Raw genomic sequence first — 27976 nt, 5'->3', positions numbered from 1 at the left:
GTGTTTTACCAACACCCTAAAAATGAAAGTATTTTGCAGTGTACTTTTACTTTTGGTCGGAGTGGCCTCCATTTCGGGTAAATATTAAAAATAAATTGATTGTTTATACAATTAAAAAATACTTTAAAAGCATATCAATTATTGAGATTGATGAATACGACACGACTCGTATATGTGCAATATAAAATATTCGAAAATAAAGATAATCACTATCATTAAAAAAGTAAAACCCTTAATTTTATTTATCATTATTTAAATATTGTTTTATAAATAAATATACCCGTTGGTATACCAGCAAATATAAACAATATACATTTGTTGAAAACAAAAGGATAAATTAAGCAATATATAGAGTATATATAAACAATATGTATATCATAGTACTATAAGGATTAAAAAACCTGAACAGGAATGCTTTGAGTATGTTCAAATTTTTGTGGACAGGCAGGATTTCCTCCCTAGGGAGTTATTTAGATCTCAATTTGCTGCAGCAGAGGAAAAACATTTTTGACGATTTTAGTAAAATTTATTTTAACAGAGAGGGAAAATATTTTTGAGAAGGGATATGGAAGTCTAGGCATTTACAAGGCTTACGATCTGTTGTTGGCTATTTTAAGTGGCCACTTTACACACTGTGTAATATTCACCATTCTGCCTGTGTTTAAACATCCATATTTTTTCAAGCCATCGAAAATAAAAAAAATAAAAATTTAGGTGCTGTCTAGTGGGTAAAAAAATCAAGCCGGATGAATCTCACCCACGTGAAAAACGTTTCAGCTCTTTTATTTTAACAAAAGTCGACAGATGAAAGAGTTGAGGAAATGTAGATGTTTGAACATAGGCAGATTGGTGAATGGTGAATGTAAAGTGGCTACTTAAACCAGCTAATTACAAGTCATAAGCCTTGTAAATGCCTTGGCTTCCATATTCTCTTCTGAAAAATGGTTTTCCTATTTCGCAACAAATTTGAACCTAGACAGGTTTCTCAAAACATGCAAACACAAATTCTGAATGACAAATAAATGTAAAAAGTTTTTTGAATTTTTAGAGTTTTTGACCGATTGTTTTGTATTAATTTTTGCACCCGAGCAGCCAGGATCCAAATTGTTAAACAAGTGACTAGCGTTGAACATTGTGTCTTTAGAAAAACAGATAACAGATTTTTTAACTACTGTGAGCTCATTGGCAATTTGATTGGGAACTTCTGTGTGTGAAGTAATCATTTTTTACTGGGCTGCCATGCAATAGGTCCGTTCAAGTGAACAATACAACAACAAATAAAAACACATGTATCCATAAAATAGGTATGTTAATTTTCAGCCAAACTCCACCCCTTCTTCACGGAATACAGGGAGGGGATGAGATATTTCATTGCTGAAGATGCCAATGGAAAAATCCAAATCGTGGACAGGCTCGCTACTGATCCCGAGGCAAGATTTACCGCATCTTCTGACGTGAAATTCCTTTTGTACACAAGGTAGATACATCATTAAAATAATTGAACTTGCTTGGTTTTTTTATGAATCCGAAGAAAAGCTTTTTATAAATTGATTATTGTTTTAATAAAATTGAGCTACAGCACAGTTTAACAGGGAAACGGAAATGAACTTCCTTTTCTTGAATTTTTAAATAATTGTAAAAATATTTTCGGTAAAAAGAGTATTTCAAATATTTTTTAAAACATACAGTTGTCTATTTAAAGATATATTTTTAAAAAAGACGGCACTCATTTCACACATTTTTTTCATATTTTTTACTTCAATTAAATTATATTATTTGAAAATAACATGTACATAACACACTAAAATTCAAGGCGTACATATTATAACAAAACAAAAATCAGGAGAATTAGAATAATAGAATAGTAGGAGAATTCTGCTCCGGAAAACCCCTTCGGATACATGGACCAGATCAACATCCAGAGCGATGTTGTTCAGCATAGGTGTAGCCTTTCCAACAAGCATAACCATCGACAAGTTGGTCTTGTTTATCGGAATATGAAATAATCTATGCTGACGCTGTCTTTGGTAATTGTCAGGAACATACCAACCAATGCTCCTCATAATCTTAGGAATATCAATCATACCGCGCAACGAACGATAAAATGTGATTTCAAATACACATTCCTTTTTGTCTTATGCGTCTCCTCACATTCCAGCAATTTACTATTTTTGTAAAAGAAGTAGGTTGTACTCTTTAATATATAAATATATGATATAATCACTCATTTTATTCGGAATAAAGAAGTATTGATATAAACTGTTGTGTAGTGTGTGGATAATTTAAATATTAAATAAATCAATAAACATGTTAAAAATAATACATTTTTTAAAGAATCCGTGTATTTGACTAATTTTTAAAATCTAAATTCAAGGAAAAACCCCACTTCTGCTTACGTTCTAAAGAATGGTGATGCTGCCAGTTTGAGCGGATCCAACTATGACAAGAACAAAGCCACCAAGATTATTTCTCATGGATGGAACAACAATGGAAACAGTGATGTCAACACTATGATCAGGGATTGTAAGAAACAATTATAACTTAAACAAAATAGTTTTAATTACGTACGATGGACTGAAATTTTCTCATGGGCGGATAAACGAGTAAAACTGCAAAAGTGAAATTTTTCAGGAGAGCAAAAAAATCTCATTATATACCCAATAATTAAGCTACAAAGCTCATATTTTGCGAAGTGTTTAATATAATTATCTGATCATTTCATTTTTGTTATTTAACATATTCATATACTACTTGAACCAAAAGAGGGTCAGAAATGAGTCTACTAGAACTAACTTACTCAGTTTATACATGAATTAAAAAAAGTTTATTGGTGATTTGTTGAGACATAAGTCCCAACCCACGGGCCCAAAAGTCCCGTGTTGAGTTGGGACCGATAATTAGTTTAAAAAGTTATACGAGTATATCACGGGATGAAAAACAAATGATTAATTTCAATAAATTAATAAACAGTAAATAGCTAACTCAAACTTTGGTTCAAGGATCGTCAAGGAGTTTCCCACTTAAAAACCTTCCGCTGAAGAAAATCCAAGAGGAGTAGAAATAAGTCTACTTATATTACTGAGACCATCTCGTAGTACTATTTTTGCCACTGAAAATATGACAAAAATGTGCATACTTATTTTATTAAACCCAAAGTAACAGACACAAAGTTGTCTATTTATGTTTTGAACAGTCGTATAAGCGTACTGTTAATAAAATTGATACAATGAACATTATCTTATATAAATCGTAAAATGAACAATAATTTGGTTATACTGTATAGTTCATACATCAAAAAATTGTGAAGATTTATTTTTTGCAATTCAAATACCAGAAGCTTGCTCTTAGAGAAGTAATAGAATACTTCCTACTCTGCAAATTTTGATGGAATCGTTATTTGTTAGCTTTAGATATCTAGATGCACCAAAAATCTCCGGTCTTGGAAAGCACAGAGAACGCGCAGAAGACGCACCCAAAAATTGGAAATGGATTTCTTTTGATGGGAACCTCTCACGACAATGAATTTTATATGATCTGTTTGCTCGTAAAAATCATGAAGTCAACTGTGATGAAACATTATGTATTAATAATTAATTATTATAATATTTATTTCACAGCGTTCCTAGCAGTTATGGACGTGAACGTTATCTGCGTTGATTGGGGCGCGGGAGCTAATGGTGTCTATGGAACTGCTGTTACCAATGTTCCTCTTGTCGCTGCTTGGGAAGCTAACTTGGTCGACTGGCTCATCGGTCAAGGATCAGACATCAACAACTTCCACATCATGGGACACAGTCTTGGAGGACACATTGCTGGACAATCTGCCAGAAAGGTCTCAAAAGGAAAGATCACATACGTTACCGGTAAGTTTAGATATACTAAAGCCACCAAAGTATTGAAAATAGTTTTATTTTCAAATAAACTACTAGAAACTTTGTACGTGTACTCTGAATGACCATGTTAAGTATAAGTTATATTGATGAGGCATGTTTTTGGTTTTTTTTGATTCCAGATTAAATATATAATTGAATTAATCATATATGCCTTTGACAAATCGTAAAAATTGCAATCATAAAATAAATACAAAACACTTTTTATTCAAAGGAAATAAAAAAAAGTTAGTAGGAAACGTAGAAAAAAAATCACGAACATTTAAATCTATAACTTTAGCGTACAAGAAAAAACAACGAAAGAAAAAAAAAAAGGTTTGAAGTAGGAGCTACAGATTATAACAATATTATAAACTTAAGTTTGGAAAAGAAATTGGTAAATATTGATTTTAATTTCAATAAGGATAAAGGATTAACATTATTTCCGATAGCAGATCTATTGAATTGTAGGTAAAGCGAATTACTAATAGATTAAGATTTTAGTGACAAATGTTTAGTTTAGCACGAGAATATAAATTTTTATACATTATTGTATTTTTCCAGCTTTCGATCCCGCTGGTCCTTCTTGGGGCCCTGGAACTGACCGCGTCAGGCCTTCAGATGCTGGATACGTTGAGATCATCCACTCAGACGCTGGGTACTTAGGAATCAAGGAGCCCGTTGGCCACAATGACTTCTACCCCAACGAAGGAGCCGGTATGCCTGGATGCCTTCCAGTCCAAGTCGGCTGCTCTCACGGACGTTCCTACGAATACTTTGCCAACTCTATTGACAACACCAAGTTCATGGCCGACCAATGCGCCAACATGGATGAGGCTCTGAACAACAAGTGCTCTAACTTGGGCAAACTGCATATGGGAGGATCAAGGACCAAGGCTGCGTAAGTATTCTTAAGATGATTGATTGTAGTAGATAAACCCTTTTGATTGAAAGGATGTTTTGTGGATATATTACTAGATAAAATTCTACCTTCAATATTTTGATACAAAGTTTTAATAAAACTTTTTGATCAAGTTTTACTTATTGACCAACAAGTAAATACTTTCGCCTACGGATGCATCTTTTGCTTACTTAATTGAATAAATATGTATTTCTTAATTCGATACAATGCTCACCACCCCTTTTCTCTTTTCCTGTAGTATACATAAAATATAAATGACAGGCGCCGTAGTGCAGTTAATTAAACCGCCAACTGCGGAACTGGCATTGACGGTTTAATTCCCGCCAGTTGCAAGAAAAAATCTAAAAACGATTTTTTCTCAATAAGTTTAAGAGTTATGTATTTTTCCTGTCATGTCCTCTCTTTCTCATCTGCTGACAAACTTAGCGAGTTTTTACTTTTGAAAATTATTTTTAAAGTTAATCTGACATCGAAGTTAATTATTATAAGTAACGGCCGTAGCCAAATTAAGATTAAATACAAAGTTATATAATAGAAAGAAAACAAAGTGAATTGCTATGGTTAAACCCAATAAAAGTAATGTAAAGTAAAAAAAAAAAACGTTTATAGTAAAACAGTGTAGTATAGAAGAAAAGTAGTAAAAAGGAGGTGCATTGTAGGTGTGTAAATCTAACACACGAAACCGCAAAAATAAAAATAAATAGACCTTTATATGAGTATTTAATACAAACAGGCTGTATCTCTGGTTCATTGGTTATTGTTGCAAAGTCCGTAGTATTTACTTCCCATGTACAGCCGAATGAGCATGAACCTATCTTGGTAGCAAGTATGACTGCTTGTGTATATAATGTTTCAGGAGTCTCAAACTAATGATTTTATTATTTTATCTTCAAACTAAAGAAAATACTTTTATATTAAATTGAAGAATTATTAAAAATAAAACTCCGACATCTTGTCTTGCCAGTTTAGAAAAAATGTTTTTTTTTATTTTTTTAGTTTTTATTTTTTTTTAAATACGCCTCCACTCGTTTGCGAGTGATTTTGGCTCTTAGAAACAAGAATAAGAAATTTAAAAATATACGCTTCAGTGAACGACAAAAAAAAACCCATACCCACGAAAAAATATAATGTGAGGTAGTTCAAATCAGTATGAAAGAGTTATGTGACAGTAAAATATTATTACCGTCTAAATTAAACGTAAACATAACATGACATTTTGGGCCAAAAGTAAAAGGGGACATTCAATTAGACTTATTATTTAAATTTGGCGAATAATATTTAACAAATTCAAATATTTTTATTATTTGTCCTTAAATAAGTATCCAAATCATTCTGGGCGAGTAAAAATTTTACGTTAAGAGGGAACGTATTATATTCTTCACAAATATTTTGAAGGAATTCGCTTCTTTCGTAGAGGGGACAGTAAAACAGATGATCTAATGTCTCATCGTCATTTGCACAAAGACACATTGCCGAAGTGAAAACACCTATTCTCGATAAATGCGAGGCAACGAGACAATATCCTATTCTCATTTTTGATATTAAAGAGATGTTCAATTTTGATTGCTTTTCGATAGAAAAGATGTTGGTAAACAAAAAAAAAAAAGTATTTTACTGTTTATAAGATTTTATACTAAAAACATTATTCTTTATTAAACAAGAAAAAAACATTTTCTCACCATACCACGTTTTTCTTTTTAAAAAAAAATGATTAGCAAGATATTTATTTTTCAATGTTAATTTATTAAATGTTGTATTTTATTTTTCAGTAAGGGAGTGTTCCACCTGAAAACCACCGCCAACAAGCCCTACTACCTCGGTTGAGAAACTTCAGGGTTGCTCAACCTTGCTTTGAATACAAATGAACTACACAAAAACCAATCGATCGTTTTTTGTTTCTCAGGTTTTACTGTTTAACTTTTAAATAAATAATACTTTCTTAAACATTGTTTTTCTTATTTCAATATTTAAAATGGTGTTTATACTTATTTTTTTCATGAATATATATATATAAAATTTGAAAATATGTTTATTCGACGTTTTTCTCTCATTTTGAAACGCGTTTATAGATCCACCTTTGCGTTTTAAATATAAATGTATTACAGCGGATAGTAAATTGACTCTCCAAACTGATAGTATATGCTAGTGAATGCGCCAACAGTCTATTAGAAATGTACTCAGACCAGAGGAAATCAACATGTAATAACACTGACAAACCTGGTGTTGAGCCTTCTTCCTTGTCGGCGATCAGCTCACGCTGTCGGGGAAATTGGTGATCAGGAACACTGCAGGCACACAATTGTGTCTAAAAGCGGCGGATAATTATGAACGGCGATGGATTTATGATAAATTTGCGGCGTTGTGCGAGTTTAAACAAAGTTAAACTTAAAAGGTGAAAAAGCGGATAACACTTTTAACAATAATTCGAAAAGCGTGCGAACATAAATAGTCGAAAAAGCGAAGAGCGAAGAGCGCGCGGGCCAAACAGTGTAGTCAAACCAAAAAATGTCCCCGTCAAGCGTAGTAACCTAGATATTTAGCCTAGCTAGAAATCAAGATATTTACAAGGTAGATCCGGGAAATTCACTATAAATTCGCTAGAAATGTGCTTCTAAATTGAGTTTATATGGCCATTTTTCACACTGTTCTGGCTATATTTAAACATCTACATTCCTTCGACTCTCCCATCTGTTGACGTTTGTGAAGAAAATAGATGTTCAAATACACGCAGAATGGTGAATGTTACGCGGTGTGTAAAGTGGCCACTTTAACCAGCTAATGACAGGTCAAAAGCCCTGTGGGGATGCCTAGACTTTTACATTACCTTCTCTGAAGTATTTTTAATCTCTGTTATAATATGTAAATATTAACAGCTCCTAAGGGAGTTGTCTACAAAAATTTTGACAAACTCAGTACGTTGTTGATTTAATGCTTCATTTTTATTTTATTTTATTGATTTATTTTACTTGTTTTTTTTTTCACAAAACAAACAATGATTAATAATAAAAATAATGTGACTGCTGAGGACATTTATTTATTTATAAACGGACATTGCCCATTTAAACCATTTATAGGGTTTTAATAAAACAATAAAAGAATAGTTAAAAACATAAAATAAAAAAAAAAAGCACTGACAAACATAAAGGACATCAAGACAAGATTAAGACTATTTTTTTAGTGCTCGTTTAAATTGCTGTAAACTTAAACCAAACAAGTCCAGATCTTGTCTTGAGTTAGCAATATGACAAGGCCATAGTTTGTTCTATGCTGATCGATGAACAGTACTTCATTGTTTCTTAACCTACGAGTCGGAACATGGAATTAAGGCCATAGTTTTTGTCATGCTGATCGATGAACAGTACTTTATTGGTTCTCAACCTACGAGTCAGAATATAGTATTTAACTTATCCCAGTAATGATGGAACATCGATTGTACCATTTAGTATGCGGAACATATATCTTCTCTTCTTTGGTCTCAATCCTGGGATTGGCTGGCAGCAATTACTTTCATTCTTCTCCTCCATTCCTCCCTGTCTTGTGCGGCTCTTTTAAAGTCAACATATGATGAGCAGCGCACGTCCTCTAATAGGTCCTTCAGGTACTCTCGGCGTTGACGTCCCCTAGAATTTGACCCCTCGGTCATCCCCTCCATTATGACACGCAGGAGGCCTTCTTGACGTATTACATGGCCGATCCATCTCGCTCGCCTTCCGGACAAGGTCCTGAGCAGGTGCCTTCCACCTTCGATTCTTTGGAGAACCTCCTCATTTGTAGTGTGGTCTTTCCAGGAAATCCCTAGTAGTCTTCTATAGGACCACATCTCAATAGCCTCTAGTCTCCGTTTATCTCTTTCATACATAGGTCTTGATTAGAAGTATTCTTAATTTTAGGTATATATTATTTGATTCTATTATTTTTGACCTTTTATTAAAGTCTAGCTTGATGCATATACATATATTTAAAATCAATATCAGTTCTATGTTTTTGTAGACTAGAATTATTTAACATTGACTCCATATCAGCAGAAAAAGCTACGTTCTGTTGCAACAATCCATTTTTCTTTAAAGTCTGCTTATTTTTGAAAATTAAAAAAGTTCGTTGTGGGTAATTTAAATTCCTTAGCCTAGTGGTCTTAGATGAACATTAATTTTTACTAGACCTACAACAATTTTTCGAATACGGAATAATATTGTTTACGAGCTGAACCCGGTAATGCTTTGCTATTGCTAGATTTGAGTACATACTCGTATATTTATTAAATGAACAAAATCAAAAGTTTGATATCAATCATTGCATTTAGTCCAAATTAGATATTATACCTACACATTAATATTTTTGTGTTTTGGATTTCATAAACTGTGAGGATATGCAGTGCCAGGGAATTTTGATAAATAGGTATTCGAAGATTGCTTTTCTGTCACTGTCTTGCAGATGCCTTCCCGATACTGTGCAAAAAAGACTGCATGTCGGACCTTTTATACGTAATTATTATAGGAAAAGTCCAACGTTTGGGTGTCCCGTTTTCCGCACCTCAAAAGTCAACGCATTTTGTTATTTTTTTTTAGATAGAGCATCGAATAAAATTTTCTGAATCGGTACGTTTTGCGTTTTTCAAAAATATTTTTTATACAATTGTGTCTAGTTTCCATAATAGTCATTTTTTGTAAAAACGAAACATTTTTAGAAAACAGGCAAAAAAACGACACGCCAAAAGTAAATATCTGTGGTGCGTCAAAAAATCACTTATCTATAGTCGTAATCCAAAGAGAAAATATGGGAATAAATTTGTATGAAGAAAGGTCACACCACGTTTCCGGTTCATATTAAACTTTATTAGGTATACTCGTACTTACAAAACTTTACTTTATAATGCTTTTATGTAACCATTGACACAGGTTCGGTGTTTTTAATTAAAACCATCTGGCTAAACCTGTGTAAATGTGCTGGCTGTTAATTTTACACAGTGTGTAAAATGGCCACTTAAAGCAGCCAATGACAGGTCATAAGCCCTGTAAATGGCTAGACTTCCATATTCCCTTCTCAAAAATGTTTTCCTTCTCTGATGAAATAAATTTAAATAAAACCATCTACCTTTTAATACACAAAGACGCACCCGAAACCCTCTCAAATTATGACCTCAGTCCTGCCCTAGGTGTATTTAGTCGTTCATTAACCACCAGCCGGGTTTTGACGTGAGTGTGATATTTAATTCGAAACCAAAATACTTGGTTGTGTCGTAAAAGCGTGTAAAAACCGTTCGAATAAACGCAAAAAGATGGTAAACGTAAATCATGTTTTGGTAGAAGGCCCTAAAAAGGACCAAAAAAAACTCTGTTCTACTTACCAACAGTGGTGCATTTTGTGTAAGAATATATTTTTTTTAAATGCGTCAAATATCAGGCGTTACTAAAAATCCATTAAAAATAAGTAAATGTGTATAAATTGAGAAATCGTTAGGAAATTAATCAATTTAGTACCCGTTATAAATAATTGTTGCTTATAAACGTTTAAATACAAACTTTTTTATGATACAAAAACACAATATTCTCCGATTTTTTCAATATGTGTATTTTAGTTAAATGCAACCCTGGAAAATCGATGAATAACACATTAAGGCTTCTCCTCTTTTATGGACCCAACATATTAAAAATGATATTATTCACAAACCTTGAGGATGTAAATTAGGAAATTTTGCAAAAAACCGCACGTAAATCTGGCAAGCAATTTTCGAGTTTTCGCGAGACTAATAATGGCGATTCATTTATATATATATATATATAGATTAAAATACTTTTATCATTTAATTTGATCAAACAATATTTCAACAACAGAAGCAACTATCAAAACACCAAATCAATTGGAACTAAAACAGTATCAATCAATCGACTTATTTTCAGTTTGAATGGCGGCCATCCTTTGACAGATTAAACTTATCCAATAACGCAGCGTTATTATTATCAGATGCCGAATTTCATGAAGTTTTTTTTTCAGCCCCTATTTTTGTCATTTTTAACGATAACTTGACATTTTCAAAAAGTACGGGAGCTTTGCGCACAACCGCAAGTTTGGAGCGATTGCTGCGCCGGTTTGAGCAACAGTAAAAGGGACATTGAGTTGTAAGTGTAAATATTTGTTTGCGCTTTTCCTTATTTTTGAATTTGAGTTTGGTAAGTAAAGGAAGAAATATCAATCATTCGTAAATTGCTTGCTTGCATGAATTAATCCAAAGAAAAACATTTAGTCTTTAACTCTTGTGAGGCTGGGATGTCACACTAGTCGACATAAGATACAAGACTTGATATGTCTCTCGTATTTTTTTTAATGATGAGATTGTATTTTTTGTAATCTTTGAAAAGACATTTCGACACCGGATTTAAAAAGTAAAATTTGTAAAACTATGCTGGATGATAGTACAAAAAAAAATTATCCTTGCTACGTGAAGAATGAATGTCCGCTCATTCAGCAACACGTCTGTATAAAAGAGAACACGAAGATATAACTCGTAACAAGGAAGACAGAGACGCTGTTCTGTGGCGGTTGTTGTGTAAAATAGATTCAGTCTTCAGTCTGTTGATGACAGTAATGGGAGATGCACGGTTTTTAATTTTTTTGACATAACTGGGCTAAATTATATGTTTATTTTCATAAATTATGATAAAAGAATTATTACTTAGTACCTATGTCTCCATGTTTTTTATTTTTTTTAAATGCCTGAACTTTAGAATATTCCGTCTTTTACTAGTGGTAACACGATGTTACATCACCGTGTGCGAAGGGTTTATTTACTATAGTCTTTTAAGAGTAAAAATGGATTTGGGTTTGTGGTGGATGCTTTCAATGCTGCCCCGGTATGATCAAATTTCGTACTACGCAATTTGGACATAATACGATCCCCGTGCCCACTTCACAAATCTAGGTATCTTGGTACTTACATAAACCGTATATTGAAAAATATGTTAATTATTTATCTAACTTTAGTTATTTAAATCTTAAGGTACCTCTGAATTTTAATAATATAACCTACATTTGATTGATCTATTCATTTTAGATTACGACCTGTCACTTCCACTCCTAACAATGTTGATTGTTTAGATTTAGACTTTTTAACTAATTTTTTGTTTTTTCAAAATCTTTTATTGAACTATTAACAAATGCATATCTTACACTTACTCTCATAAGTTTGAACTTTGGATTACTACTGTATTTAGGTGATTTTAACATTGATTAAGATTTTCAGCAATTATGACCCAAACCAATACGAAAATATACTAAATGATTGATTAATTAAGATACGAAAGAAAGTGATAAAACATTACATTATCAATGATTTTGATAAAAGAAGAACTAAAACAACGTATGTTTCTGATAATATTGCTTATAAAAATACGTTGGTTATTATAACATTACTATTCTTGGCCATTTCAATCATGATCGGGTTCCCGGTTCCAATAGCGTTCATTTTTTTGCTAGGAATTGCGAGCGGTTTGTAATTTAAAAGCAACACAGTGGATTTTGTTTTTGCTTTATTTAAAAAAAAATATTTTTTTCTTATTGCAATTGTTTTATTTAAGGGTTATATATTAAGAATGAAAAAGACAAACGGTTCTTTATTATATCTGATATCAATGGACGTTCCCACCTCGTCGATGCCTTAGAAACAATTCCGGAGTCACGATACACACCTGAATCTGATGTTATTTTAAATCTGTATACAAGGTAGGCTTTTGTTTTTTAATTTTTTAAAATTTTAATGCGTGATAACTAAAACAACTTTTAACGGTGATCAACCCGTTCCAATTTAAAAAAATCAATAAGGCTCTGAACATAGAATAAAAGTTTTTTTTTACTTGACAGTGTTTAAAATCAAAAAAAAATATTTTCCGGCGTTGCCTAGTATGTAGGTGAAGTGATTCAATCAGATGAATCTCACCCGCAGCAAAAAAAGTTTCAGCTCATCAACTTCAAAATCGTCAACAGATGGAAGAGTCGAAGGAATAAAGATGTTCAAATATAGGCAGAATGGTAAATGTTACACGGTGTGTAAGGTGGCCACTTTAACGAGTCAGTGACAGGTCATGCCTAGAGTTCTATATTTCCTTCTGTAAAATGTTCTTCATATCTGTTGTAATATGTCATTTAAAAATAATTAAAGTTGTTTTATTCATTTTATTATAATTGAATTCATTTACCACAAATATTATTGAAACATTTTTTTTTTAAGGTTTTTATCACGATTTCATGAAACGTATTCCCGTTAAAAAAAAAACAGTCATCAATTTAGTCATTTGAGATTTATATTTTTATTTTAATAAATACCACTGATTGCTCTACTTAAATTTAAAAACAATGTTGTTTTTTAGAAAAAACCTCCAAAGCCCCAACAAAATCATTTATCAGAATAGTAACTCACTTTCATCATCAAATTTTGACAAAACAAAGCCTGTGAAACTTGTTGTTCATGGATGGACCGATAATGGAAATGGGGTTTACAGTAAGGAGCTCAGAGACAGTAAGTTAAAAATCGATAATTAAAGTAAAGATAAAATAAAAAGCAACAAAAAAACTTAAATGTTATTATTCCAGTGCTTTTTTACCAAAAGATGCAAAAATAAAGATAAATATAGAAATATTTCAAGAGGAAAAGTCACTAAGTCATTGTCATCATAAAGTCAGCAAAATGTAGAATACTGATAATTAATAAACAAAATCTGTGCTATATCCTAATAAGAACAAAGAGGAAAATACGTCATGTGAAAAAGACTCAATTGGAAAAAAAGAGAACGAGAGACATACAGAGGAAGAAAGATCTGTTTAGTGGAATGTTAGCCCACGACTATTTGACTTACTCAAATTCAAGAGTTTATGTTATAAACTTTTTCTTTAAGTCAATAGATTTTTTTGTACCACTTTGACAACCATCTGTCATTAAAAAACGTAAATTATTACTTAATTTTAAGACAGCCGAAACAAACAGCTCTTTCAGTAATTATGGAGTCTTACGGAACAAGGAAAGTCAGCCATATGTATCTGTCTCTCACACATCTAAATAGTAAGAGAGGCTCCTGTGGGTAGCTGCTTTGCTCGTTATATTTTTTACATCAATTTTTTCAAAAACAGATCATCTTTAGCCCTTTGCCTAACTTTAAGGCAATAAATAATATGATATGGTATTAAATTAATTGATTTGTTGCAGCTTTTCTCAATGCCTTGGATGTCAATCTGATTATCGTGGACTGGGGTGTAGGTGCTTCTGGCTTGTACAATGTGGCGGTGGAAAATGTTGGTCCAACGGGCGTCTTCCTGGGCAAGGTAATAGATTGGTTGGTGAACGAGGGGGTTCCACTAAGCAATGTTCACATTGTTGGGCACAGTCTGGGAGCTCACGTCGTGGGATATACAGGAAGATCGGTCACCAAGGGAAAAGTGCCTTATATCACAGGTAAATATGTAATAAAATATTTTTTTAAATTATGAACTAAACTTAAATAATCATCTTAATTTTTGTCCACTTTGTAATTCGAGAATAAAGTCTCTAGGGCCCTCTTTAGGCTGGTAACTCCTATTAATCCAACCGAGACCTTTCAAGCACAAATAACGCTAACACAAACTGTTAAAAAAATTGGCAGCAGTAGAAATTTATGAAGATGTGAACTCGGTGGATTGTAAAGTAGGCAATCTTAGTTAAGGCATGTTTTAGGTATTCAAAAGCGGTTTCATTGGAGACACAGTATTATATTCTTCTCGCTCATAAAACCCCTTGTTTATATTTCGCAAACTGATTTTACTCATCAATTATCTAGTAAGCTATATTTGAAATGTTTGGAATAGGAGAAATTTTTTTACTATATAAGTTGAATGTTATCTTATGCTTCAGAAATCAGACTTTAGTAGTATAAAAACGTGAATGGATATTTAATTATCGTTCTATTAGCTAAGAAATTTCTTTGTAAGAAATCGAAAACGTAACCGCATGCCTCGTTGCCAATTGCACTAATGTCGACAACGACATGTAATGTAGAAAATAAATGAAATTAAAAACTTGTTTTCAAGGTTTGGATCCAGCTTACCCTTTATGGACCAGTAGCAGCCAAAGGATCAGACCTTCCGATGGAGCGTACGTTGAAATTATTCATACCAACGGTGGGCTAAAGGGTCTGAATGATCCGGTAGGACATAATGATTTCTACCCAAATGGAGGTTCACTGATGCCTGGTTGCACTGTCACAGATACAAGTTGCAACCACGCGAAGTCCTGGCAGTACTATGGCAACTCATTGGACCACACTAAGTTCGTGGCAATGCAATGTAAAGACTATAATGAAATGGCCAGCGGCAAGTGTTCTAACCTTAGCTCACTCCACATGGGAGGGTCCAAGCCAAAAGCCGCGTGAGTACAAATTATGAAATTATAAAAAAAAGACTGATGCAATTTTATTTAGGTTGTGGTCCGGTGGCTAGTATCGAGGACCCTAGATCATCAGATCAGAGGTTCGCATTTTGCTTTACCACTTTTTTTTTATTTTTGAACACGGCTATTTACGATTTAAAGAAAATAACCGCAAAATAAAAATATGAAAATAATGAAAACGCGAAACAAAGAAAATTAATAAGGTGGAAAACCTATTTTACTTTTGTAAAATTTGTCTGTTAGTAAGAAGTAATTAAGAGTTAGCCTGTAGATAGATCTTATTTAAAAAATATATATTTATTTAAGTGTAATGTACACCGCCCTTGAAGTGATTACTCACGAAAACGGCGCTTTAAAAATTGTCAAAACTAATCATAATTATTAGTGCTGCAAACTGATTAACTCCTCGAAGAGTTCAATCCAGCAACTGTCTACAAAAATTATAATATTCTCAAAATACTCTCGTCAAATTTAACATTCGACATTATAAGATGTATTAATACGTGTTGCTACATTATTTTGATAAATTTGTGTAAACTAGGCAGGGCTCAAAAAAAAAATTCCCTAGTCTTCCAACCATTGGAATTCAACAATTTAATTTGAGCTTTTATTTCTAACTAACCTTATCTAAGATTCATTTTGAGATGTGAAAAACTTTGCTTTGTCAAATCTACCTCAGCTACATTTTTTACAATTTATTTTTCTCATTTATTTTATTAACAGTGTCCATCAAGTTAGTTCTTGGTTGCAAACCATTTTACGTAACAATGAAATAATATGTATATTTTTTCAATTGGCTTATAAAACTTTGTTTTTATTTTACAGAAAAGGAATATTTTATCTTCACACCAACGCTGCAAAGCCTTACTATCAAGGTTAAAAATACACATCACTCTGATAAATTTACAACAGATCGCAGAACTTTAATAAGGATTTTATACCCGTGATATTTTATTGAAAATAAAGATAATTGCGGAAGCTTCTGTATTTTTATTTTATGTTTTTGCATTTTTTAATGTTGTTTGTAAAAATGAAAAAAAGGTTTCATTTAAGTTAGATTTGATCGAAGTTGTTGTTTTGAATAAATATTTGGTATTATTATCTACATACAGTTTTTCAATACAATCCAATTGTTGCATTATTGACATCAGCCTGCTTATTTGCTTGATTAGGAAAATCATGTTTTTTACGTAAATTTTTATTTCATTCTCAAATGTGGTTAATGTTGGTTTAGGTAAAATTGCTTATTCTAGGGAACTCATTTTACGCATGATCATAGTATTGAGTAGGTGCGCAAATACTTTTACTCACCTTTAATTTATTAAAGAGGTACTTCAAGATGTAAATAAAAACTGTAAGTAATATATTTTTGTAACATACATATAAATGCCTCTTTAGACATAAAAACTGAGTAGAACATACCAGAAGTAGAACACAACCCACAATGGCTACCTTTGGTCCTCGATCATTAATTTTGTCCCATTTTTAACTACAATGTTTTAAAAAAGAGTTAATTTTCTTAGTATTTTATGTGCTTTTGGGACTTACCGAACACTTAGCGAATTTACGTTTTTTTTTTGTTGCTGAAAAAAAATTTTGAATATTAGAATTCAAGAACTCTTCCATGTGCTTTGTAGATGCAAGACTTTTGATAACATTAGCTCCACACTTGCAGGATATGATATCAATTAACTATGCAACGCCTTTGACGAGGTTTTTATAAAAATGGCACTTTAAAAGTTATGCTTAATTTTAAAGCATTTTTTAGTGTATAATTCTTGTACTAATTTTCACAAAATATTACGTCTAAATTAATCAGATTTTCATTAAATCGATAATATTAATTTTATTTATTTAATACGAAATGACAGCCGGTTTAGAGCAAAAACTTAACTTTTCCAAAAACTTCAAGCTCTGGTTGAGGGCCAAAAGTAGTATTGAATTATTTTTTTTCTATATTTTTTGAATTCCAAGTAATTCAAAAGGCAACTTTTAAGACACCTTTTATTTTAAAATTCGGAAAAAAAAATTATGGCCCACCCTAACGTGCATGTTTGGATGCCTTAAAACGCCGCTCAGATTTGACCAATTTATATATAAATTAAAAACAAGATTTTATCTACAGCTTTTTGCGATGATGATAGATAGCAATTTAATTTCATGATTTATTACTGTTTTAATACCTAGATTATATTTTTCTTACTTTTCATGAATCAACATTAATACTTTTTTACAAAACATTTGATAGCCATTATATTGAAAACAGGTAGACAAAAAAAACATATCCAAATTTCTATAGACGCGAAGGTTGTGTTTATATTATAAGAACTTTATTATATAATCCCATTTCATTTTTAAAAAAAACATTTATTAAATTGTATCAAATACTTTAAATTTTTCGTCCAAATAAATACAATAGAGTTGCTTAATCTAGGTAATTAAAATAAAACATTACTTATAAAATGAAACTCGATTGTAAATAAATTGATAACATAAATCTCTTCATACAATTATTACATATTCTTTTTTTTTTAAATCGTGATTTTCACTTAAAGCTGTGTTAGAGGTTTTGAAGATTTTAGATTTTTCCTTCCTGGTAATAAGGGCGTTCTGCATTGGTATTTAAAGCAAATATCCCCATTCTGAAAAAACGTAAGTTTAATTGTATAAGTACATAATTTTAAAATATATAATATGGAGTAAAATTCTGGATATTGGTTAAATTCTTTCATGAAACAAAAACGTAAAAATATGCATGAACATGTTAAGATATGCCGCGGAAGAGCGGTTTGCTAAATAGGTATTTGATTAAAAAATTTCTGTTACTCTCTTGCAGATGCCTTCTCAAATAGTTTGCAAAATAGACAACTGCATGTCGGACTGCTATTGAGTAGTTAAAATTGGTCAAATCAAGGTTTTGTATTTCGGTTTTCCACACCCTAGAACTGATCCAATTTGGTTTTTTAAAAGATCCCGGCAGAATGCTCGTACGAGGTTTCCTTGTAATTTGAATTATTTTATACCAAAAACACGTATGACTTTTTTTCTTCTTTTTTTTGACCCCCCAGAATGTTCAATATCCTGGATGAACAAATTGAGTTCTCCAAAAAATAATTAAAAAATACCACGGATTTCATTTCCTCCTCATGACACAGATTTTTCACTATATTTTTTTGTACCACAACGGACCATGAAGTCTAATTGTAGGGATAAATTACAGCCAGGCTTAAGAAAAAACACATTTAATTTTTGTGGCCTCACCGGGAATCAGCCGCTAAATTCCTTCCGTGCGTAAATTGAACGTCTTAACGATTACATTTCAGAAAAGTACTTAATTTGTTTACTGCCATTATATTCATTATTTAAAAGAAACTAATTATAAACATTCTTTGATAGTTTTTTTAGGCAATCAAATAATGAAAATCGATGAAACTCGTTAAAAACTAAATTATTTACTTATCTGAACTTGGTTTTTAAACTGAACACTACGATTAATTAGTTTAGGAAAATCTGAATTGTTAAAATTTTAAGAGTCGTTCAATTTTATGCATATTTCAAAATGGGACTTACTCTGGTTTTATTATTGATCCTCCCATATACAAAGTTGCATCTCCCGTGCAATTTTCAACCCCAGCTATGGCTTCTTCTTTTGTTTTGCATTGTTTCCCGACAAAGTTTTCATTCCCAATAGAGCTAGCAAAGTATTCTCTCGACCTTTCGTGAGAGCAGAACACTTGGTTTTCACACCCTGGCATCGGGTGTGCTCCCTTATTCGGATAGAAGTCATTGTGTCCAACTGCATCCAACATTCCCAAAAGAGAAATACAGCTGTGTATAACTTCCACATACTTGGCGTCCGTCTTCCTGATTCTTGGACTATTCGAATGCCATGCTGGGTGGGCAGGATCCAAGGCTGGAATAAATGGTATTTGTAATATAATATAATTTACATCATTCCATTGAAAAATATGTTTAGTTGAATAGGTCTACTAAGTATAATAGGTTTACTACTTTACTAAAAAATCTGTACGGTCAACTTCGAGTCCTTACGCAGACAGGGTATAACATCCCTTATTAAAAGATCAACTTTGGCTTTACAGTTCAAACCTGCTTAGTGAGCCCTTTTTTTAAGTATAAAATATTTTATAGCTGTAGGTAAAAGATAATATGTTTAAAGAAAAAAATACGTCATCAATCATTAGATTATGATAAAATTATAAATAAACTTATCAATGAAACTTCTTGGTTTAGTTTTAATTTTTATTATTTTGACCAACAATTTTGTTCACTGCTTAAAAAATGCATTATTTAAGTACAATTGTCAAACTTGATATGGTCAAAATTATAAGCGACCAATAAAAGGGTGAAATATAATGATACCGGTTTCACATGCCAATAGACCCAAGCACAGATTGTCCAGTACATCTGAAGACATAAGTCTCCTGGCATCGAGAAAAGCTACTCGAAAGAGCTCTCCATCATCTGGTACAGTCTTATTTTACAAAACACAAAATGCCCAATTTAAAAAAAAATCGTATCATAGTTATATCATTTTGAATTAACAATAACACCACATGAGCCTTACTGATCACAAATGAATCAAAAATACTGAAGAGTTGCTAAAACGTTAAGCATACCGTCTCCAAATATACCGGGAAGAAAAGCGTTTGTGATTGCTACCCAGGTGCGTATAAAAAAAAGTATTTCTTACATGTAACGTATTCAATTTGTCCGCGGGTGCAAGACCTGGCCGCTATTCCCACCATCTGCCCCCCTAAGCTGTGGCCAATAAGGTGGATGTCGCTAAATTCTACCCCCAAGGTGTTCAGCCAATCAACGAATCCTGCAACGCTGGTTCCCGCAGTAAGGACGTTCGTCACTGCCTCTAAATATCCAACTTGAGCTCCAATTCCCCAATCCACTGTGATCATGTTCACATCCATTTCTTTTAGAAATGCTAAAATTGAATTTTGATTAAATACACATACGTTGGAAGAAGAGGTAGAATGGTGAAAGATACACGCTGTTTAAATTAACAAGAGAGATGTAGAACATTTTATAGAAGGAAATATAGAAGTCTGGGCATTAGCAGGCTTACGACCTGTCATTTATTTATTTAAACACTTTTATACGTTTACAGATTACAATCATCTGCATACGAGCGGGGATATTGTCAAAAGGTATTTTTTTTCCTTTCCAAACCGTTTAATTTGAAAATATCAGTGGTATATAAACGTAAATTATAATAGGTTCATTGTAAAACAAAACATTGGTTTATACATACATATACGCAGTTTTTTTAAGAAATAAAAATATAATAAATATCTACACTGCACTATAAAGAGAGGACGGGGTAGAGAGAAAAGAAAAGAGGAAAGAAAATGTAAAAACCCAAATACTCAGCAGTTGACACTTCATCCGTGATTTGAATTTGAATAAAGAAGGGGCGTTTCTGACCATAAGTGGGAAGATTATTTCATAGAGCAGCTACTACTCGATTATGGAATAATCTTCCCGCACAGAAAGAGTCGGAAAAAAAATTGAGCGGTGCATGGGTATTTTATTTTATTTATTTTATTTTATTTTATTATTTTGTATTGAAAGGGTTCTCTCCTTACTGCACTAGGAGGAAGGAAATCCAGCTTGTCCATTCGGACAAACTCAAAATATTGTTGAATCAACAAACTGGTTTTTGAAGAATTATAAAAAATAGAAAAATTGTTTTCTGGCGTTGCCTAGTAGGTGTATTGGTTCAGCCGGATGAAGCTCACTAACATGATTAAAGTTTCAGCTCCTTTACTTTACAAAAGTCAACAGATGGAGGAGCTGAGAAAATGTGGACGTTGAAACGTGGGCAGAATGGCGAATGTTACACAGTGTGTTAAGTAGCCACTTAAACAAGCCAATGACAGGTCATAAGCCCTGTAAATGTCTAGACTTCCATATTTCTTTCTCTTAAATGTTTTTTCTCTCTGTTGCAACAAATTAAGATCTAAATTACTCCAGAAATCCAGCCTGTATGCAAACATTTGAGCATACTCAAAATATTGTTGAAAATAGTTAAGTTTGTGAAACAGTAACTGTTACTGGTACTCCATTTAAATAACCAAAAAACCCAACGCCAATGTCTTCATCTTTAGCGTGTATTCGTTCACTCTTGAACGTAGGCCTCTTCTATCCTTCTCTATGCCAAACAGTCTTGGGCTATCTGCATCCTCGCTTTGTTGTCTAGGGTTTCTGGTAGAAATCCTAGGTCGCCAGCACAAGTGGCATTTTGTCCATAGTATACATATATAATTTAATATTATTTTACTTACCTTCAGTTATAACTATGTTAGTTCCTGAGGTTTTGTCTTCAGTCCAGCCATGGATTGTAAACTTGACTGGTTTCTTCAGATCAAAGTTGGAGTTTTGGAGGCTTTCCAAATCCCCTTTTTTGATAACTTGACCTTCAGTAGGGTTTTCCCTAAGCAAATGCCGAAAACATATTATGTAGAGATACAACTAACTTTTATATTTTCTCGGGTGTCCCACAAGCCTCTAACCTGGGTCCATTGTTGTTCTCTATTTTCATTTTTCATGTTTTCATTAGAAATTTAATTTTGAACTGGCGTTTTTTGTTATTTGCGGGTGATTTAAAACTTTTATTAAAGCTGACAACTTTGAAAAAAAAAATCTTTTCTAAACAAATATATCTAATATATGAGAATGGGGGAGGCGTTACAAACTTAGGTTTAATGTTCATTTGTGTTTGCTCATGATTTTCAATAGGGATTAAAAAACTCTATTTTTTTGCTACAAAATGAATGAACAGAATCTGATACCAACATCAAATGTTAAAAATTTGGGCGTTAGATTTGTGAGTACCCTGATATTTCATGAACGCAAAGAGATAATCAGTGGTAATGAATTAAAGATGTTAGGATTCATTATGCGTACTGTCAGTTTTGGAAAATACTTGCGTACTGAGAACTCTTTACAACTCCTTGGTGCAAAGTAGACTCGAGAGTGGCTCGATGATTTGCTGCGATTGTTGAACCAATGCAGTGCCTTATGCCCCTTTAGGTACGAAAAGGGAATGATTATGATGATGATGTCTCCTTTTTTTTTTACGTCTGAACTTTAGAATATTCCGTCTTTTACTAGCGGTAACACAATGTTTCATCACCGCGCGCAAAGAAATTATTTACCACAGTCTTTTAAGAATTAATAATTTTAATTGAATTACGTATCTGAAAGGCACAATCCAAAGCCTTAAATCTAAGTAAATACTTACCTTGTGAAAAGTAGATAAACAATATCTTCTTCAGGATCAAATTTAGTGGTTAGAGGTGTTTCTTCTAGTAAATTTACGTGATGAAAAATTCCATTTTTATCTGGTATCCAGGCATATTGATTCTCCTCTGCATCCACCGGTTGGCCGGATGAGAAAGCTGTAAAATAATTAAATTCTAGTTTTCAGTAACACTTATCAAAAAAAATGTCTCTAAATTTGTTTCTCGAATATATTTTTTTGAATAATAATTTTATCTTTAGATATTTCTATTAGTCGTATTGAGAAACACGTATTAATCCGTGGTTTCAAGTGGGCAATTATTCATTTTTTTTATCTGAATGGTGTTTTCGATTTAGCGAAATGATATTCATTTACAAAAATAATACGATGTAATTTATTCGTTAAATTTATGGTCCAGTAACGTGTTTTTCTTGGCAATGTAATATTTGTATACTGTGATTTTTGTTTTATGTAAATATTTTGGTATTTTTATTTGAAGACGTATTTATTTTTTTATTTTATTTATTTATTTACACCTTTTATATAAAATACAATTTTACGTTCACTTTGCCCAGCTAACAAGGGTACATACCTCATTCCAAGCTAGGCAATTACATGCTAATATATGATAATATTTAACAAATTAATAGAAAACGCAGACTAATAAAATACAAACTTACTCGTATACACATTTTGATACATATACATACACTCATACACATATATATATACACACACATATATACACATGTACATACACACACACGTACATACACCCATGTGAATACACATACATACATTCATAAAACATAGACAATTTATTTATAATTATATTATTTTCAATTTACAAAACATTTTGTTTGGTGGTTTTGCTCTCATGTAACATTTATCAAAACTATTTCATTGTTTCTGCCTAACATTTCTACATGATGGTCAAAGCTGTAATAAGCAAATAATAAAAAAAGTATTTTTGTAAGCCAATCAACAGATTTACGATAGTCCTACTAAATTGGCATTATAGACAAAAACAATATTGAATTGAACTTAAACTAAACAATTTTGTAATCTTGGAATCTTAGAAACTATCAAAGAAACCATTTAAAAGAACGGTAGACTTGGTCATGGCAAGATCTAGGCAGTCATGGAAAGTGTGTCATATTTAACTCTAGTGTCAATCTAGTCTACATACGATACAATACTTGATATATCTCTCTTATTTTTTTAATTATGAAGTTCCATTTTTTGTTGTTTTCAAATGGACATTGTCACACCGGATTTTGAAAATTAAATTTATATAAATATGCAGGATTTCAGTACAAAAGTATTTGTCCTTGCTATGCGAAGAATGAATGTGACGCCAATACTGCAATAAATCTGTATAGGATAGATCACAAAAAAATAACCTATTTAAGAAAGATTGAGACACTGTTCTGCGGCCGATGTTTGTGTGAAAGAAATTTAGTCAGTTATTGACAGTGAGCCGGGGTACACGCATTTAAGACAACCGTTGGGTACCAGATTTTTTTTATCCGCTGCAACAGGGTAACATTGTACTTTCGTTTTTACAAATTATGGAAAAGGAATTATTAAACAGTATGTCAATATTTTGTTTTTTTATAAATGTCTGAACTTTAGAATATTCCATCTTTTGGTAACACGATGTTACATCACCGTGCGCAAAGGATTTTTTACTACAGCGTTTTAAGAGTTAAGAAAAGAGCGATAAAAAATGCGTATATACTAGTACTAAATTAAATTAGATTGACCAATGTCAAATTATAATTTTTGGCTTATCGTCGTATTTTCAAAAAAACTTATCAGCATATTTTGAAATGAAAATAAATTTTTGATCAGTAATTTTGGTACTGGATTTTATTATTAACATGTAGCTAAATAAAAGTTTTTATTTCATTTTTTTGACATATACAAGATACAATAGGAAAAAAATGTTGTAAACTATAAATAAACCAATATTATGCCAGAAAATAGCATCATATTTAAAAATTTAAACCAGTAAAAGAAGCATATTGTATTATCACAAGCAGCAATAGTTTATATTTAAATATTAGGCCATCTCTACTGGTTTAAAATATGCAAATTGGTTTAATATTATTAATATTTAAAGCATTAACTTTGTCGTCAATCATTTGACTAAATGTCATTTGATATTTGTATTTAACCACTTACCGACTTTTCTATGTCTACTGTGGTGTATAGTGGATTTTGCATGTTGGTTTAATGAGTGTCCTGACGAAGAGATGGGTACCTCTCGAAACCGGTAGACATGGAAGAGTCGGTAAGTGGTTATATACAAATATTAAATAACATTTAGCGAATTGATTTATTTTAGATCTGAGATATTTTAATAAACTGTAATAAAATGGATTGAAATTACTCAAACTATTAATTGATGTCTAAATTTTTTGTGTTCATAAAAATGTTTGGTTATTTTGAAAAAAAAAACAAATTAAAAAAACTCTGCCTTTTTAAATGTAAGTTACATTATTTTTGATCAAAATCAGGATCTGCACAACAATCATTAGTACTTATATTAATACCATTATATATTTATACTATTTATGTATAATATGTATACGTATGTATATGTATGTATATATATGCATATATTATTTAGAATATTTAGATGGCATCTCTCATAACAAGGAGCACAATATAAATTAATGCCTCGATACCGGTTGTGTGTAGTGAAGTGTTAATACAGAAAAATAAAATGAACCAAAATAATTAACTCACCAAAAAATATTCCACCCAATACTAAACTTGAGATAAAAAAGTGTTTCATTTTGACACCTGTTTTTTCTGCGACATTTCTTATATATAAAGTAAACGGTTACGCAACTAATGTATAACAGATTGATTAGATAGTATGTACAATGTTCATTTTTATTTTATAAATTTATTCCATAAAATACGTTTACATATTTAATTACAGGGATCTGTATAAAAGTATCTAAAACTAGTGAATAAAAAATGAGAACGGAATGTTCTCTGTTTAGGATATTCTCTATCTAGCATAGCTCAGCCTGTTCTAATATGGTGATTTTTTTATATTTTATAGCATAATTAGTTTTATACAAATATAACAATAACAAAAAAAAACTATGACTACTTAATTATAGATGCCTAGCTAATCAAATGTAAGAAATAAAAATTTGTTATTATTCAAATATAAAGTATGTATATGTGCCAAGAATAAATGTTACTTAAACATAAATAATATAGCATGGTATGTAATAAAAAATAAATAAAAAGTAATGAAATACATGAAAATATAAATAATATGAAGACCAATAATATAAAGTACTACGTTTATTGATCTTCATATATTTTTCAAAAAAATCTTTTGCTACACTTTTTATATGTGCAGTCATTTTTATTTTAAAATTTGTTTTACATTTTGAGTCTTTCATATTTGGCAATAAATGAATAAATATTTTTGAAGCAATTACATTATATTGGTTTTTACCAAAGGCGGTTGATACAAATGGGACAATATAGTTGATTTGTGTTGCTAAACGAGTGCTAATATTTTGTTGGGATCATTTGACCTCACTTAATTTATCATAAAATTTAAGTAGTAGGCAACTCACAAACAATGGTCTTGCATCCAATATCTTTAACTCAGCAAATAGATCTTCCATTGGATATCTCAAGGGTTTTTTAAGAATGATCTTCATGATCCATTTTCGTGCTATTTTCACTGGTTCAAGGATTGAACGAGAGCAATTTCCCCAACCTAAATTGCAATATGATAGTTTGCTTCGGAAAAAGCAAAGTAAATTTGTCTCATAAGGAAGACCTGTAATGAAATAGGGCTTAAATACCAAAATATAAAAAATGACGTTGGGTATGAGAAAATGTTCTATATGCCTACGCCAATAACACAAATCAGAACTTATGTACCAGAAAAAAATATTTTATATCAATCTGAAGTCATGTTTATGGGATGGAGCCTTAGTACAATACCTATTAACGCATATAAGGGCCTACGTCATTAATCGTAGCGTTAAGCATTTCATACAGAATGGCTGGACGCGAGACTTGTGATCCGGATACGCCTTTTACAACAATGCGGAAAAGAAGTGGTTTTAATAAGTTAAGTGAAAATAAAAAGTTAAAAGCCCATGGGAAACAATATTGTTCTACTGAAAATGTGATTGTACCAGCAATAAGTCCTCCAAATACTTCGGAAAGTCGATTTGTTTTTAAAAATCTGTTTTGACAAGTTTCAACTAACGTTCAGAATCTAGGGATGTGCAAACGATGTCTGAGGTGCACAGGGGTCTAAGCACGTAGCCTGGGAGGAGAAATCGAGTGAACACGATAGTGAGTGATATTTTCTGTCATTTTTCAAATGAAGGGCCGGCTGTCAAAAAATTGTATCAGTTTTACACATTGAATTAAAAATCAGACATTTTAATGGAGGTTTATTATTATTATTATTATTATTATTATTATTATTATTATTAGACTATTTTTTTTATTTTATCAAGATAAAGAGAAAAAATAGAGTTCTTATTATTCACTAAAATATTTAAATTTTCAGACCATTTCCTAAAGGTGGTAAATGACTTGCGTTGGAAAAATGGAAATCAAGTTGTTGTTGACGGGATTTGAGCCTCGGATTTTTTGCCCGTAGTTCATAATACTACCGCGCGACCAGAACACGGCCGGCAATAAATTAATTACCTTCTTTATCTCTTGAATCAGATACATGATTAATTACCTGTGTAATTGATATATAATTTAGAATAATTAGGTACGTACATAAATATTAACATTATTTTCTTTGTTTTTAACACATAAAAGGCTGTGTTTCAATTTTTTTTTACACGCGGAAAAAAATATTGACTTGAAAAAGTGCCTTTATACAATTTATAAAAATTGTAATATGGTTTAAGTCTGTTATAGCAAAATAAATTTAAAAACGTAAGTCATATAACTAGCGTGCACTCTCGCTTACTCCCAATAACCGACTGCTTGAATGAACTTCTTATTTTATTTCTGTCTATTTTATACATACACCGGACACAGAACAGAATCACTGTCATCCTTGTTATAAATTATATTTTCGTGCTTTATTTCATACAGTTAAACAAGGTATTGGCATACTTTTCATTCCATGAATGATTCTTTCCATAGGAAAGATAAATGTTTTTTGTATATAAATCCAACATATTTACAAATTTTACTTCCCAAAACCAGTGTGAAATTGCCCATTTGAAGATTACAAAAAATATATAACTTTGTCATGTGAACAAATAGGAATCAAGCCTTGTAATCTATGTACACTCCTGTTACATCACAGCCACACAAGAGTTAAACTGCTTAAATTATGAATTTTGTCATTTAATTTAAAGTGCATATATTGTGGTTTTGTGAAACAAACACTAAATTAAGTTTCTCTGAAATGATAACTTTTTTTTAAACATTTCACTAATACATCAAGTACGTTTAGAAATAATTACATGTCTTTCTAA

At 31.6% G+C, this 27976-nt stretch overlaps 3 protein-coding genes across 3 annotated transcripts; 2 read left to right on the top strand and 1 right to left on the bottom strand.

The window, feature by feature from the left end:
• Position 1: 1 nt before the first annotated feature.
• Positions 2-6735, top strand: LOC148285662 (pancreatic lipase-related protein 2-like). The gene is made up of 6 exons (XM_088240008.1): positions 2-77; positions 1321-1477; positions 2375-2523; positions 3618-3863; positions 4434-4770; positions 6561-6735. Exons 1-6 carry the CDS (start codon positions 23-25, stop codon positions 6613-6615), a joined length of 999 nt encoding a protein of 332 aa, XP_088096134.1. The 5' UTR covers positions 2-22; the 3' UTR covers positions 6616-6735.
• A 5467-nt stretch (positions 6736-12202) lies between these two features.
• LOC148285661 (pancreatic triacylglycerol lipase-like) lies at positions 12203-16178 on the top strand. Its single transcript, XM_088239900.1, has 6 exons — positions 12203-12273; positions 12363-12507; positions 13152-13300; positions 13985-14230; positions 14842-15178; positions 16025-16178. Exons 1-6 carry the CDS (start codon positions 12219-12221, stop codon positions 16077-16079), a joined length of 987 nt encoding a protein of 328 aa, XP_088096026.1. The 5' UTR covers positions 12203-12218; the 3' UTR covers positions 16080-16178.
• Positions 16179-17605: 1427 nt separating this feature from the next.
• Positions 17606-27547, bottom strand: LOC148285660 (pancreatic lipase-related protein 2-like). Its single transcript, XM_088242314.1, has 6 exons — positions 27460-27547; positions 22476-22632; positions 21517-21665; positions 19911-20156; positions 18770-19112; positions 17606-17841 (listed from the first exon to the last, which is right to left on the bottom strand). The coding sequence occupies exons 1-6, from the start codon at positions 27545-27547 to the stop codon at positions 17778-17780; spliced, it is 1047 nt and encodes a 348-aa protein (XP_088098440.1). The 3' UTR covers positions 17606-17777.
• Positions 27548-27976: the final 429 nt, after the last annotated feature.

Source organism: Micrasema longulum, unplaced genomic scaffold, assembly GCF_059751315.1.
Source record: "Micrasema longulum isolate JH-2025_06_02 unplaced genomic scaffold, ASM5975131v1 h1tg000015l, whole genome shotgun sequence".
NCBI classification, from domain to species: Eukaryota; Metazoa; Arthropoda; class Insecta; order Trichoptera; family Brachycentridae; genus Micrasema; species Micrasema longulum.
Note: the sequence above shows the minus strand (reverse complement) of the source record. Positions and strands in the feature narration are given on the sequence as shown.

What these genes read in the sequence shown, in the direction of transcription:
- LOC148285662 (XM_088240008.1), top strand. Translation starts at nt 23, where the DNA reads ATGAAAGTATTTTGCAGTGTACTTTTACTTTTGGTCGGAGTGGCCTCC. An exon ending in CGGAGTGGCCTCCATTTCGG is followed by an intron (nt 78 to 1,320) that starts GTAAATATTAAA and finishes GTTAATTTTCAG; the next exon opens with CCAAACTCCACCCCTTCTTC. An exon ending in CAACACTATGATCAGGGATT is followed by an intron (nt 2,524 to 3,617) that starts GTAAGAAACAAT and finishes TTTATTTCACAG; the next exon opens with CGTTCCTAGCAGTTATGGAC.
- LOC148285661 (XM_088239900.1), top strand. Translation starts at nt 12,219, where the DNA reads ATGATCGGGTTCCCGGTTCCAATAGCGTTCATTTTTTTGCTAGGAATT. An exon ending in TTTGCTAGGAATTGCGAGCG is followed by an intron (nt 12,274 to 12,362) that starts GTTTGTAATTTA and finishes GTTTTATTTAAG; the next exon opens with GGTTATATATTAAGAATGAA. An exon ending in AAAAGTGCCTTATATCACAG is followed by an intron (nt 14,231 to 14,841) that starts GTAAATATGTAA and finishes CTTGTTTTCAAG; the next exon opens with GTTTGGATCCAGCTTACCCT.
- LOC148285660 (XM_088242314.1), bottom strand. Translation starts at nt 27,547, where the DNA reads ATGACAGTGATTCTGTTCTGTGTCCGGTGTATGTATAAAATAGACAGA. An exon ending in CAAGCAGTCGGTTATTGGGA is followed by an intron (nt 22,633 to 27,459) that starts GTAAGCGAGAGT and finishes ATTATTTTACAG; the next exon opens with CTTTCTCATCCGGCCAACCG. An exon ending in TAACATAGTTATAACTGAAG is followed by an intron (nt 20,157 to 21,516) that starts GTAAGTAAAATA and finishes ATTCAATTTTAG; the next exon opens with CATTTCTAAAAGAAATGGAT.